At 41.2% G+C, this 15,057-nt stretch overlaps 1 protein-coding gene across 1 annotated transcript; it reads right to left on the bottom strand.

Annotated features, from left to right (window-relative positions):
- Positions 1 to 10,603: 10,603 nt before the first annotated feature.
- LOC138373358 (autotransporter adhesin BtaF-like) lies at positions 10,604 to 14,042 on the bottom strand. The gene is made up of 2 exons (XM_069339557.1): positions 14,005 to 14,042; positions 10,604 to 10,997 (listed from the first exon to the last, which is right to left on the bottom strand). Exons 1-2 carry the CDS (start codon positions 14,040 to 14,042, stop codon positions 10,604 to 10,606), a joined length of 432 nt encoding a protein of 143 aa, XP_069195658.1.
- Between the last annotated feature and the right edge of the window lie 1,015 nt (positions 14,043 to 15,057).

Raw genomic sequence — 15,057 nt, forward strand, 5'->3', positions numbered from 1 at the left:
ACAGACCTCTTGAAATTGCTACTCTTGGAGCTGCTCTTAAGAGCTCCAGATATTCCTGAAAGGAATTTGTATTTGAAAATGTGAGAGTTCCACTTGCCAGCAGCCAGGGGAACAGAGACTATCATAGACTATCATTGTAAGGAGAGAGAGTCTGCCTCTTAGTAGTGGCAGGTCGTTGGTGACGTGCGAACGCGTGTTCGTGTTTGATAAACCAACGTAATTGCCGTCTGCAACAAGTCTGCAAGTTGGAGCAGACAGGAGCCAATGCTCAATTCTTCCTTGCCTATGTGTGAAGTTTGAGACTACAAAATAAATCGTGTCTTTTTTGAAGGAAAAAAACAGGCATTGTAGCAAACTTAATTTATTATTGACAAGCTGAGGCAAGATGATCATTCGCTAGTATCTTTAGGTAAGATAACTGGCTAAATATATCTATATTTCAACATCGTTTGAGGTGACATCTGTCGAATTTGATCACCGTCGAAGATAGCGACATTATTGTTGACCAATCCACACACTAGAAAATGAAGAGATGACGACGTTTCGACTTGAGAATGGTCCAGGACGGACCGAAACGTCGTCGTCCCTTCACCTTCTAGTGTGTGTGGTCTGGTCAACATACTTCAGCCACGTTATTGTGACTCATCGCCTGTATAGCGACATTATTCATTGCCATCGTACAAATGAGGGATACTGCAAACTTTCCAGTTTAGTCCCCGTCAGGTGTCAGCGAGCCGAGTGAGACGCCATACATGATTTAAGACATTTGTGGACGTTATAAGTAGAAGTGGAAAACGTCAGAGTTCCGGCGACATAACCTTACTTTCATTTAAAATATTTCGTGAAGGGAGGATGTTTTATTTAAGTTTAAATATCACATTTTGCTGCGGCTAAGCTTGCGTGGTAGTTACTCTGACATTATTTCCATTTATTCTAAGTGCATCGGAGTCTGTGTTGCCTTTTAAACAGTTTGACATTATCATAAGTCGCTTATTTGTGTTTAATTCAGAGATCACAATATATTTACATGCTTGATGGTGTTTACATATTGGTTGTGTATTTTCGTCTGCTTGGGTCACATGCCTCTGGCTGGCCCACTGTCACTCGAGGACTTGCCAAAAGCAGTGAATGTGTATTTATAATTATGTTGGCTTAAGAAGCTAATGACAACATCTGCTAATGTTTAAACATAAATCAATAAATCAGTGATTCAACAGGTGTGTGGGTGATTATCTCTACCACACCTCCATCAACTCTACCACACCACCACCAAACTCTCCCACACAGCCGCCAACTCTACCACACCGCCGCCAAACTCTCCCACACCACCACCAAACTCTCCCACACCACCACCAAACTCTCCCACACCACCACCAAACTCTTCCACACCACCACCAAACTCTCCCACACCACCACCAAACTCTCCCACACCACCACCAAACTCTACCACACCACCACCAAACTCTACCACACCACCGCCGCGAACCTTCTACCCTTCAACGTCAGCATTTCTATCAAGACGGGAGCCGAGTCCAAATATTTTTACCATTACAGAGATAAATAAATTGCGACTCAGTCCTCACAATCTCAGCTCGCGTCTCTCTCAAAGACTTTCATCAATGAAAAACATGATATTAATGCCCAGGAAACGACAAAAGAGCTACACAAAAGCGCTGTTTTCCCCCCGCAAATATTTACTTTCTAAGAGGCGCCCTGGAATTCAAGAACCGGCATTATGTTTCCAGTCAAGGATTCCGGTTCTTCCACAAGAGCTTTCGCCGAGGCTCTATTTAAGGGACAGCGTGCGAAGGCAGTGGGGAATGCAATCACATATAAAGCAATATCAACAATGGCAAAGCGTACTCCTTCTTGAAAGGGTGTATATACAGGGAAGTACTCGCAGTAATTAGTGTCTCTTTCCTCCTTATTAATTAAGCATAACTGAAACAGATATTATATATATATATATATATATATATATATATATATATATATATATATATATATATATATATATATATATATATATATATATATATACATATATATATATATAGTCGTACCTAGTAGCCAGAACGTCGTACTCGGCCTACTATGCAAGGCCCGATTTGCCTAATAAGCCAAGTTTTCCTGAATAAATTTTCTCTAATTTTTTTCTTATGAAATGATAAAGCTACCCATTTCATTATGTATGAGGTGAATTTTTTTTATTGGAGTTAAAATTAACGTAGTTATATGACCGAACCTAACCAACCCTACCTAATCTAACCTATCTTCATAGGTTAGGTTAGGTAGCCGAAAAAGTTAGGTTAGGTTAGGTTAGGTAGTCGAAAAACAATTAATTCATGAAAATTTGGCTTATTAGGCAAATCGGGCCTTGCATAGTAGGCCGAGTACGACGTTCTGGCTACTAGGTACGACATTATATATATATATATATATATATATATATATATATATATATATATATATATATATATATATATATATATATATATATATAACCGCCGGGTCTTTGCTTATAACCGCCTCGTCGGTATATACAAAAGTGGACAACTATTTACGCACAACACGCAACAGTTCGGAATTCCCCTGAGCAGTGTTTCGCTTACTATCAATGTAAAATAGAGCAATAGCGACCAAAGATGCTGAGAGAGAGAGAGAGAGAGAGAGAGAGAGAGAGAGAGAGAGAGAGAGAGAGAGAGAGAGAGAGAGAGAGAGAGAGAGAGAGAGAGAGAGAGAGAGAGAGAGAGGACGATACTCGAAGGTTGCTCTTCTCGCTATAAACGGCTGAGACACGTGGTGTGAATTTTATGTATATAAGATTGGTGTTAAAACACTATATCCCTATCCGCTGGTGCCACATTACAATGATATGCACGAGCCCAAACTGCCTCTAAAGCTCCAAAAGACTCTATAGAGTATAGAACATACCCGGTAGATTAACGGCTCTATATAGAGCGTAAGCGCCAACTGAAGCAGTTGGGATATCGAACCAAAACACTGACCCTATTGTAACGCGTATATGCTTCTCGTAACTGCCGGCAGAGGGCTAGGCAAGTCGCAGGACAATAACATGATGTATTATGTATTAAATCATGTCGTGTGAACCACTTGCGCTACAGTTTTTGTATTCCTGGTACTGACCGGTAACTTCATGACTCCGAAACAAAAACCTTAAAATGGTCGAGTGCCATCTAGAGCTATGAAACCCCTTTAATAGACTTATCTCTCCAGCGGTCTTATCCCAAATTCTTATCCTCGTATATCCCTTACAAGTACTGTGTATCTCTTACAAGTACTGTATATCCCTTAAAAGTACTGTATATCCCTTAAAAGTACTGTATGATCGTAATGGCTTAACTCTTTGTCCTTATAACTATCTTAATTTACACGTCATGCTAATATCCAGGATAGTTTAGAGTATCTATGCAACATGTAATATAAAAAGTTATTCACATCAACCAGAAACAATGACACTAGCACACCACGTCAAATATTAATAATAGGCTTTGCCAAACCTATCATTAGCGTTTACCAACAAATTTTAAACAAACACAACATTCTAAAAATGTGTACAGAAAAATAGATGTACTAAATCTGAACTATTTCGGTGACAACTCTCCAATGAATACCGCCCCAAGTCAAACATCGAACTCAATAAGACGACGTCTTAAGAGAGAGAGGCGATAACAAAGTTACTGCAAGTAGCGGAAGCGGTAAAACTTAAGATATGAAATGCGTAAATAAAGAAAGAATAGAGTCGGCGTCTTGGGCGTGCGTAAGAGAGAAAGATACGAGGCACACAAATAAACCGTTTGAACAAAAGTTTGCGTGGATTCACCCCGGGCTTAGAGCGAGGGGACGTAGGAGGAGATATATATCAGAAGATATAACACTATTGGATTAGGCGACTCAAGATATATAAACTGGGTATTTTTTTAGGAGGGGAAGATTATGGGATTGTCATTGAGTTTAAGGAGATACGAGTGTGTGTGTGAAGGGGGAGGATTTGATTCATTATACTGTCATGGATACAAGAACAAAAAAGCTGAAGAAAATTAATACAGATTGAAATCATTCTATTGGTGTATGAATGTGGATATCGCGAGGAAAAATGGAAGATGATGATGGTAGTGATGAAGAAGACGATGATAATTCTTGATATTTCTGCTCCAGGTTACATTCAAATACTCAAAAATGTTTAACAGCCTCTTTTACCTTAATATATATAAATACACGACAAACACTTATAGACCAATACGAGTCTTTTGACGAGATTAGATATAAATTGGTTAGGATACTAATCCTTTTCTTTACCGCAACTCTTCAATGAATGAGAAGGCAGGAGGCAAACCGGGAGTCCCCCTAATATTTGACAAACAATTGACACATTTGTGTCTAAAACGAAACCTTAGGAACATATATATTAATATATGTTTATATTAGCTATAATATAAATATTATATATTTATAATATTTAATATTTATATTATATATTAATATTAGCTGGAGACGAGAGAACAACGGTGCAGCATGCCAATCATCCCATCAGTCATCCCAATCATCCCATCAATCATCCCAATCATCAGCATCCCATCAATCTGTATCGGAATAAGATCAAGTGATCCTTGAAGATGGAGCCAAGTCGAGAGAAGGCTCACTCTCGTCCCCTACTCTACACATGAGGTATAATAGGTACAATAGGTATCATAGGTTATATCATAGGTTAAATCACAGGTTATATCAAGCGTTATATCATGACATGAGTATGCGCTACATGTTTTTTGTTTTCATGTGTTTTAAGGTTTGATGTTACATTTGCAAATCTTCTTATAGAAGAATTGCATAATGTAAAATATTTTACATCTATAACATTAAATTGCCATCGTCCAAACCTGGTAATCCCCGGTACCAGCGTTCGAATTCCACAGAAGAGGTATCAAGTTCGGTAGGAGATTCACTCTCCAGTTCCTGTGATTCGTCTAATTCGTCGTTGCTTTTTACGGAATGGACCAATCCGTTGAAAATGTGACAAATTAGTACAACTTAAAGCACCTTAATACTGACGCTTTCTATGCATTGACCTTGATTGGTGGGTTACTTGGATTTCTACATTTCGGGCAAGGAAAAAAATTGCATTTTTTTATACAAAGTGGCACAGTGAATGAATCCATAGTGTTGGTTCTGATACGTATATATAGCCTTCAAAGTGTGTACAAAGCGCTCCACTGTTCACAGACTGATCTAAAGCAGCCTACTGACCCAGCCTGATGTCACACCCAAGGGCCTGACGGCTGAGTGGACAGCGCTTGGGATTCGTAGTCCTCAAGTTTCGGGTTCGATCCCCGGCGGAGGCGGAAACAAATGGGCAGAGTTTCTTTCATTATGGTGTACCAGTTCACCTAGCAGTAAATAGGTACCTGGAAGTTAGAGAAGCTGCTACGGGCTGCTTCCTGGGGATGTTTAACAAAAAAAAAAAAAAGAGACCTGGTCTAGAACCGGGCCGCGAGGACGCTAAGCCCCGAAATCATCTCAGGATAACCTCAAGATAACAAACTACCTGGCCATACCATAAAACTACAACACCCAATTCCATTAAACTTAGCAAGCAAAGACTGAAAATCGAAAGAGATGTGAAACTTAAAAAGTCGAAAAAAAATTCAATTTCAGTTGAGGGGCTGACGTATAAAAATAACATTCGGCAGGTGATGATATGTGGGCCAAGTTTGGGTATATTTAGCGAGTCACTCGCAGGAAAATACGAGAAGTGACAGAGAACCGAAATTAAATTTAGGCCATCCGAGTAGCGTAGGAGTTGTCACTGAAGAGTAGAGTAGAGGCACACGGACGTATGAGCTCTACTAGAGTAGAGAGGTCCTCGGACGCCGCCAACATTACTCCCAATGGAAAGAAAAGAAAAAGGGAGGAGACAAAGTATAAAAAAAAGAAAAGGACAGCAGAAATATGGCCGATAAAAAAAATGGAGCCAATAAAATAAAGGAGCCAATAGAGAGGAAGAGAGAGAGAGCGTGCGCGCGAGCTGATAGCGACGCAAAAGAGGATCAATAAAGTCAAGTCGGCAATGATATGGAACGAGAGAAAGGAACCAATAAAATAAGAAGGATAATATATGAGATCGAGTGTAGAGATAAGGAGTAAGGAATGACCAATAAAATTAGGAGAAGCGATAACAAAATTCCAGAGTAATGTTAGAGAAGGACAGGGAACGCAGCCAAGTCCAAGTCAGGACGGTAATGTGCCGGACTTTCAGAACAGCAGCAAGTCCAGTAAGCTGAAGGTAATGCTGGTAATTATTAATGGCAACGTCCACAGACACGGGACTTTATGGCAACTCCCACAGACACGGGACTTTATGGCAACTCCCACAGACACGGGACTTTATGGCAGCTCCCACAGACACGGGACTTTATGGCAACTCCCACAAACACGGGCCTTTATGGCACAACCGTATGTGTATGTATATATGTATACGTATATATATGTACATTTATTCATGAATGCGTGTACATGTATATATAACATTAATAATTTTGTAACTAGCGTCAAAAGATTTGTTATTTGCTTAGCTAAACGAACTAGAGAGGGTTCAGTTCCTGAACCGATTATGTGCCTCTGTAATCCTTAACACCACCGCCCACGGGATGAGTATAGGGTGCATAATAAAGACATTGAATTGAATTCGGTCCCCAGAATGTGTCTTGTAGACTCCTAGACTAATGAAAAAACATGTAATGTAACATTTTACAGTTTCTTGATATGATTTCGGGGCTTTAGTGTCCCCGCGGCCCGGTCCTCGACCAGGCCTCCACCCCCAGGAAGCAGCCCGTGACAGCTGACTAACACCCAGGTACCTATTTACTGCTAGGTAACAGGGGCATTCAGGGTGAAAGAAACTTTGCCCATTTGTTTCTGCCTCGTGCGGGAATCGAACCCGCGCCACAGAATTACGAGTCCTGCGCTCTATCCACCAGGCTACGAGGCCCCTTCAGGTGTTGCACTGATTCGCAATATAGTTAAATAATTACCGAAAATTATATTTACATTTGGGTAGTAATATTTACACGGGCCAAGCTAATGGTCGGCATTGTGATAGTTATTAATTTTTGTTTAATAGGCACAACACAATTACTTAGAGAATTACATTTTATATACATTAAATAATAATAATAATAATAATAATAATAATTTTTATTTAGGTAAAGGTACATACATAAAGAGATTTTACAAAGTTTGTTGGCTTTATAGATAGAGCTAGTACATACAATGCCTAAAGCCACTATTACGCAAAGCGTTTCGGGCAGGAAAGCGTTAAACTTTGAACAGGGGAAACAATAACGTGCACATACAATATAAGTTTAATTTAGAGTGAATTTTGTAAATATAAATATTTTATATATGATATGGAATTATGCAATATATAATTCCCTAGGACCATCGAAAAATAAAACAACTCCAAAAGTACTAGACCGTCGTGATATATATATATATATATATATATATATATATATATATATATATATATATATATATATATATATATATATATATATATATATATACGAACAAGCTTGAATGGTCCCCAAGAAAATATGCGAATGAAATATACTGCATATATATACATATATACACACACATACACACACAGGGTCTTCTCTGAATACTCATTATTTTCTTCATCGAGGCTGTGGGTCCCTACTATCGCACCAGAGCTGGTACAGACAATGAAACATTAGTTAAGTTTGAGAAACATGAAAATGACGAGCATCAGATGGGTAAATACAGCAGGTGGCCCTCAGTGGCAGACAATAATAATAATACAAAATGCCCGACACACACAAAAAAGCAAAGAACATCAACAACTTCTGGCTGAAAGCTATCGAAAGTGGAAGTTAGTGAGTAAAAGCCAAGTCGGGAAAGTTTCAAGCGTGAGGAAAGTATTTTCCTCGTTGAAGGAGGAGAGGAGATGGGTGAGAAGTAATAAGAGAGGAGATAAAAGGATAAAACTTTTTTTCTTAAAAGAGTGTGAAAAGTGCAGGAGGTGAGAGTCATATTTTATATAACATGTGAACTTGATGGCATGGAACAATCTCAAGTCCGGATGGTCCGAGATTTGCAGGTCATTTTTTTCTCCGCCCCCATCGCCCAACTTGGAATATTAGAACCCGGTGAGCTATCATCGATTCATAAACAATATCTTAGTCATCTTTGGGCATCATCTTCCTGAAGAGTTGAAAGGGAGTAAGGTAAGAGAGTGTGTGTGTGTGTGTGTGTTAGGTCTGAACGTTTATATTTCAATCTGAGGGGAACGTGAGTGGCCCAGAGATGACTTATCGTCTGGAACCGGAGACGAAGGTCTACTAGTATGAACTAGGCTCAAACACCCGAGGTAAAGGTCCTGGTCATGCAGTACTACGCCCAAACACCTGAGGGAAAGGTCAAGTCGGTAATAGGCTCAATGTATCACAGGGTCAAAAGCTTGAGTCCAAAGAAGATTACACTTAAGATTACTTAAGGACACTTAAGTAATCGATTCATAAACAGCAAGACAAAACAAAAAATTTCACACCACGTATATAATTTACAGCAGTGAGAGCTGCAAAAGATTAATACCAAGATTACAAAATAAACATTTTTGTTTGTTACTGCATAATACATGGTTGTGAGTAGATATGTAATGTGTGTGTGTGTGTGTGTGTGTGTGTGTGTGTGTGTGTGTGTGTGTGTGTGTGTGTGTGTGTGTTTTCATAATGTGTGTAAAGATATGGTACACAAACATACAAAATTAAGTATACTTGAAATAATGAGAATTTAATTAATGCAAGATAAAAATACCAATTAATTACACACATTAAAGTCTTGTTAGTCGTGTTCTTTGTCATAATCTAGATACAAATCTGCAACAACACCTTTAAAACTTTGTTATCTCTTTACAAACGACATTTCTCTTCTCTTGATGAACCGTAAATAAAAAATTGCAAAAGAATTTAATGAAAGTCCCAACCCCACATCTGTCCAACACACCCCTGGATAATATTCCCATTAGCCAGCAACTATCCATTTCCAATCTACCACGTCTCCCCTACTCCATAAACACGCAAATACGAGACAAAACCTCACCAAGTGACACTTTGCTATATACCAGGGGCAGTTGACAAATGAACCATTAACATGTTGCATCCGGGTCCCAACTGCCCCCGGGTACAATACTTACCCATCAAATGCTTTTAGTATTAGTTATTTAAAATCTCAGAACAGACACCTGTTGTCCTATCTCAAATCCCCCCGCTGCCACCAATTCATATACACAGGATCACCTGAGACAGACAATATTAGGAGAACCTACAAATCGGTAAACTATACTACAAAATTCAAATTCAAAGACACTTAGATAAGCTCGATCTGTATGGAAAGACAGGTAAGAATGGTCAGGCATGGAGAAGGACAGATGACAATGAACAGGCACAAAATTAATTGATACTCGTGAGAATATGTGATAACACATTGAACGAGCATAGATGAAATGTATAAAACAAAAAATACATAACTATGCATAAAAGATAGGATGAGACTGAAGACATGAGCATGGCAGAGCAAACAATACAACGCAAACGACCAGAAAAAGATGAGATACCCGAGGGAGCCGACGAGTCTACCGTGTAAGGAGGGAAGAAAAAGGGGAGGCAGACGCAGCAGGGAAGTCTGAAAGTCTGCATGGCATCACGGAAGCAAAGCCGGAAGGAGGCAAGGCAGCAACGATGCACGACTGCAATGAGCCACAGAGGCATGTCAACACACGGGCACGGATGAACTGATCCGCAGCGGTACGGGAGCACGTTGGCCAGACAGCAGTACGTAAGCCAAGCAGCACTGAGGTAATGCTGCACGGAGGCCAGAGGCAGGGTCGGCACGCACCCCCTCCACAAGCCACGCACCTCACGTAAATTCTCTGGCCTGTGTAATTAGTCCAGTAAACAAAAATGGACGATGAATATCTCACCAAAGGACGTGCACGTAACCCAGGCGGGTAAATATTTGCGTGAGTGCGTGCATAAGTCCGTGTGTCCGCGAGCGTGCACGTGTGTGTAACTATACAGCGATGGTGTGTGTTTATAAACCCTCCTATAATCAAAACAAAAGTCTTACTGTTCCCCCAGCTTGACAAAAATGCTCGGATTTTAAGACTGGTTCAGGTGGACATTTAACAACTATGTTCAGTTTCGGCCTAAAACATCACCAGTCTATACACAAGTGATCCATTCTCCACATCCCAAGAAACCAATCCTTCCCTCAGGGTAATCAACTGGGCCAAAATGGTATTTTAACCAAACTCCATTTCCAGGACAATTGCATTAGAAATGAAAGATTTTCTTCCTGTGAAGATGGACTAGCTATCCGGCCGCTCTCATAAGGAAGAGTTAAGTCGACGATTTGCAACTGAACAGGACTTATACTTCTCAATTTTGTCCAGTAAAGGAGAAGTATTGAAGTTGTCGGTAATTCTACCACATAATTTGTATATAAATACGTGTTTTAAAAGGCTCGAGTCACGTATTGAATATTTTACAGATTAGAATTGCTGTCAAGAAAACTGAGAAAGAGACCTTTTTAAAAACACGTTTTGAGTAAAGGACTCGTTGGCCTCTATACTGGTCGCGTTGGCCTCTATACTGGTCGCGTTGGCCTCTATACTGGTCGCGTTGGCCTCTATACTGGTCGCGTTGGCCTCTATACTGGTCGCGTTGGCCTCTATACTGGTCGCGTTGGCCTCTATAATGGTCGCGTTGGCCTCTATACTGGTCGCGTTGGCCTCTATACTGGTCGCGTTGGCCTCTATACTGGTCGCGTTGGCCTCTATACTGGTCGCGTTGGCCGCTATACTGGTCGCGTTGGCCTCTATACTGGTCGCGTTGGCCTCTATACTGGTCGCGTTGGCCTCTATACTGGTCGCGTTGGCCTCTATACGTCTGCTCCTCCTGCCCTCGTAACAGCATTACACAAAACCCTTTTTGGCGTAGATTACACAATACTACGCAAAACTTCTTATGATTACTTAGATTACACACGTTTTCTTAGAATAATATTGATAATGAAAGCAGAACTTGAATAAGCATACTTTTTTGATTAGGTAATTCATTTTTATAACAAAATAACAGGAAAATGATGGCAAGTGACGACGAAGGGAGTCGATCTGAGTTCAAAGTTAATACCTACAATGGGTAGTTGAGATTTTGGATCAGGACGTGGGGCTAGAATCATAGTTTTCACGGGTTTGTCGAGAGAATTAGAGCTGTGCTTTTCGGGTCAGGTGTTCACATCGGGACTTGATTATACACCTGCAAAGGACACTTGATCAACCGGGCTGTGATTCATACGTCAGACTGCGAGCAGCGGTGTCTAACAACCTGGCTGACCAGACCACTAACCAGATGTGGCCAGAGACTGGGCCACGGAGACACTGATCCTCGGAACCACCTTAAGGTAAGGTCCACACGAATCACACGAATAAGAAGCCGTGCGGGCAGTTAACATCCTAGTACATTTGCGTCACAAATCACCAACAGTCGTGTACAACACTACAACCTGTACACAGGACTCGGCAAGATTGTGATCACGAGAAGAACGTGAACAAGCACATCTAGATGAGCACACACACGTGCTGATACATGGGAGATATGTTAATGCTATTCAAGATTATAAGAGGAATTGATCACGTAAACAGAGAAGCAACGGTCAAGGAGACGAGGAACAGGACGGTGGGATGGACTGTAAATGGAAATAAGAAACTCAAACGAGTTAAAAATGTGGAAAAGAACGAAAGTGAAGGTGTATATAGTATATATATATGTATATATATATATGTATATATATATAGTATATAAACTTCATTTATGTAACTTTAACTCGACACACAACTTTCAAAACATACATCAAGGAAATCGTGTCACTGCGTTTAATTACTTCAATCGTTCTAAAGTAGAGGTTCGAACAAATAAATCGAGGTAGGTACACCGAATTAGATTCTCTTCAGCCCGTCCTCCTAAGGTTTCCCAACGTCAAGAAACTGTCGTACTAAGGTGCCATTATCCTAATCTACCAGAGAACCCAAAACAGAAAACGGGACAGTATGTCACTTTAGCGAGCTGCTTCAATTTTCTAGTGTGACAATTTTTGGTCTTAGGTAGAGTATACGTCAACATAAGTATATGTTATATCAGGAGGACGGGTCGCTTTCTTGTGTTTTCCACTCTATCCTGTTTCTCCAGTTTCCTTTCCCTTTCCTTGGTCCCCTGTCCCTCTACCCGTCCCTCTACAGTCCCCTGCCCTGTCCTTCACATCTCCCTCTCGTCGACCTCCTCTTCCATGTCGTCCAAAATCCCCCATGTCGTTCACCACCCCTTCACTCCTCCTCCACTTCCCCCTCCCTTCTCGTCCACCTCCCCCTCCCCCTTCCATGTTGCCCATCCCTCGTCCCATGTCCACCCCCTCTCCCATCTCGTCCACCTCCCGTCCCCTCCCCTTACGCAACAGCTTGGGCACTCACGCACGCGGTATAAATTGGTCCCTGCTGACTCGGAGAAAAACTCTCCTCCACGGGTGAGTTACATGAGAGACATCATGCTTAATACCGAACTTTAATTAAAGGCCGCCGCTATATACTGCCACCCATTTCTCACCCAAGTTTTTTTTTGTGTTATCTCCCTCGGCGCCGTTCAGGAAAAATAACCGCGCTCAGTCGCGTAAATTCAATGGCGACAAAAAAGTGATTCTTGTGTCGGTAGATGATGGACCTTTACGGAGGGGATAGATATTCATGATTTCTCTCGGGGTTGGATTTTGGAATGGTTGGGTAAATAGGTTATAATGCAAAAAATCTTGAAATGGCAAGCTGCTAGCATGAGTAAATGAGAGAGAGAGAGAGAGAGAGAGAGAGAGAGAGAGAGAGAGAGAGAGAGAGAGAGAGAGAGAGAGAGAGAGAGAGAGAGAGAGAGAGAGAGAGACAAGGATGGATGAGGAGCGAGAAAGAGAGCAATGGACAACAAGAGATAAATACTTTCGTCAGGATTTCCATTATTGATCACGCGGGCGACTCACTCATTTACCCGAGACAGGAGCTCAGAAGCTCAGGAGCTCAGAATACTGGATCGAGGCGACTTGTAAATACAACTCACAACCTCCTTCCGCTCGCCCCAAGTTACCTTCCCACAACCTGAGTTGTTAACGTCAACACACACACACACACACACACACACACACACACACACACACACACACACACACACACACGAGGGGGCCGGTGGCTGAATGGACAGCACGCTGGACGCGTGATCCTGTGGTCCCGGGTTTGATTCCGGGCGCCAGCGAGAAACAGTGGGCAGAGTTTCTTTCACCCTATGCCCCTGTTACCTAGCAGTAAATAGGTACCTGGGAGTTAGTCAGCTGTCACGGGCTGCTTCCTGGGCTGTGTGTGTTGTGGAAAAAAAAGTAGTTAGTAACAGTTGATTGACATTTGAGAGGCGGGCCGAAAGAGCAGAGCTCAACCCCCGCAAACACAACTAGGTGAATACACGCAGACGCGCGCGCACACAAAATGAGCTGGAAAAGGTTCAGAAATTTTCAAAGGAGCTGGTTTCAGAAGTACGTGGGATGGGTTTCGAGGAAGGTTTGAAGAGACTTGACCTAAATACCGTAGGAAAGAGAAGAGGAATAGATGGTGAAAATGGAGAAAATTTGACAAAGAATTACTATAAGACTAGAGTATATGGATGAAAACTAGACACACAAACCCAACCATATATATATATGTAACAAAATTTTCCTTTATCATGAGTAGACAAATCGAGTGAACTAGACACCTCCAAACACAATTTCAGCAGTAGATACATGATTTAAAAAAAAATTAATAGACAATTGGCGGCTGGAAAGTCGTTGTCTAAAAACTGAAACTCAATCCTTCAGACACAATTACACACACACACTGACCCAAATTCAGTTATATGACCGTATTTAATTAATGTCATCGTGGTTCAACGTACCGCAGCAACGGTTCTCCGATTGTATATAATATCAGATTGAATATCCCCATGGGATGAGAGTCCCAGGTCATACAGAAATACAGGTTACTAGGTCGTCCCGTTAATCAATATCCCACCAACCAGCAACAGCATACAAAGCGATATGAGAATTCCACTTCACGAAAAAGGAATTTGTTGGCAAGTTCTAGTGAGCTATATTCCACCTGTATCTCTTATGGGAGCCTGCACGTACTCAGATGCTGGGTGAGAGTGCAGGAGTACCAGTGGGTTTCGAGTACCATGAGTGCACATTTTATGCACGCTTGCTTGCAAATTTCATGTATATGAATATATGTATATCAAATGTATCACTAAGCAGACACATTCCTCTTGTGCTTGCATGTATCCTTCGAGCACTGTGGTCGTGTGAATATTTCTTGATCAACAATGGCTGCTGCTGTAGGCGTTGCTGTTATTACTGCTGATTCTGACACTGCTGCTACTGCTGTTAATGCAGCTGCTGCTGATTTGACTGCTGCGGCGGCTTGGGTGATTCATCCACCACTGCCACAATCTATCCAAAAAAACATGTAAAATAGCTACATCACTTTGTCAAGCTTAAACATAGATTTCAAATCAACATTTCAATTTCGACGAGATTAAACATGAACAGTAATTTTTAACGAGCGGTACTCGGACAGTACTCGACATAAAATGACAATTGATGTATTTAACTTGTGTAAACTGTTATTGGGAATGATAAAATATAAATCAGACTTAGTTGAAATGTGTGAAAATATTAAACTGGCCAGAGAAGTTGGACACATCTTTGGGTCTTCAGACCCTTCTAAAACCTTCCAACCCCTAACCCCTCCCCCCCCCCTTATTGCGGGGGGGGGGGGGAGGGGGGTGGGCTTTAGACATAACTGCCACAGCTAAAAGAATTCCACCGACTTTATGTAGACAGTCATAGCTACTACGTTACGGTCCGTGCTGGTCTTGCTAATTATATACTAACATT

Source organism: Procambarus clarkii, chromosome 42 (assembly GCF_040958095.1).
Source record: "Procambarus clarkii isolate CNS0578487 chromosome 42, FALCON_Pclarkii_2.0, whole genome shotgun sequence".
Lineage (NCBI taxonomy): Eukaryota > Metazoa > Arthropoda > Malacostraca > Decapoda > Cambaridae > Procambarus > Procambarus clarkii.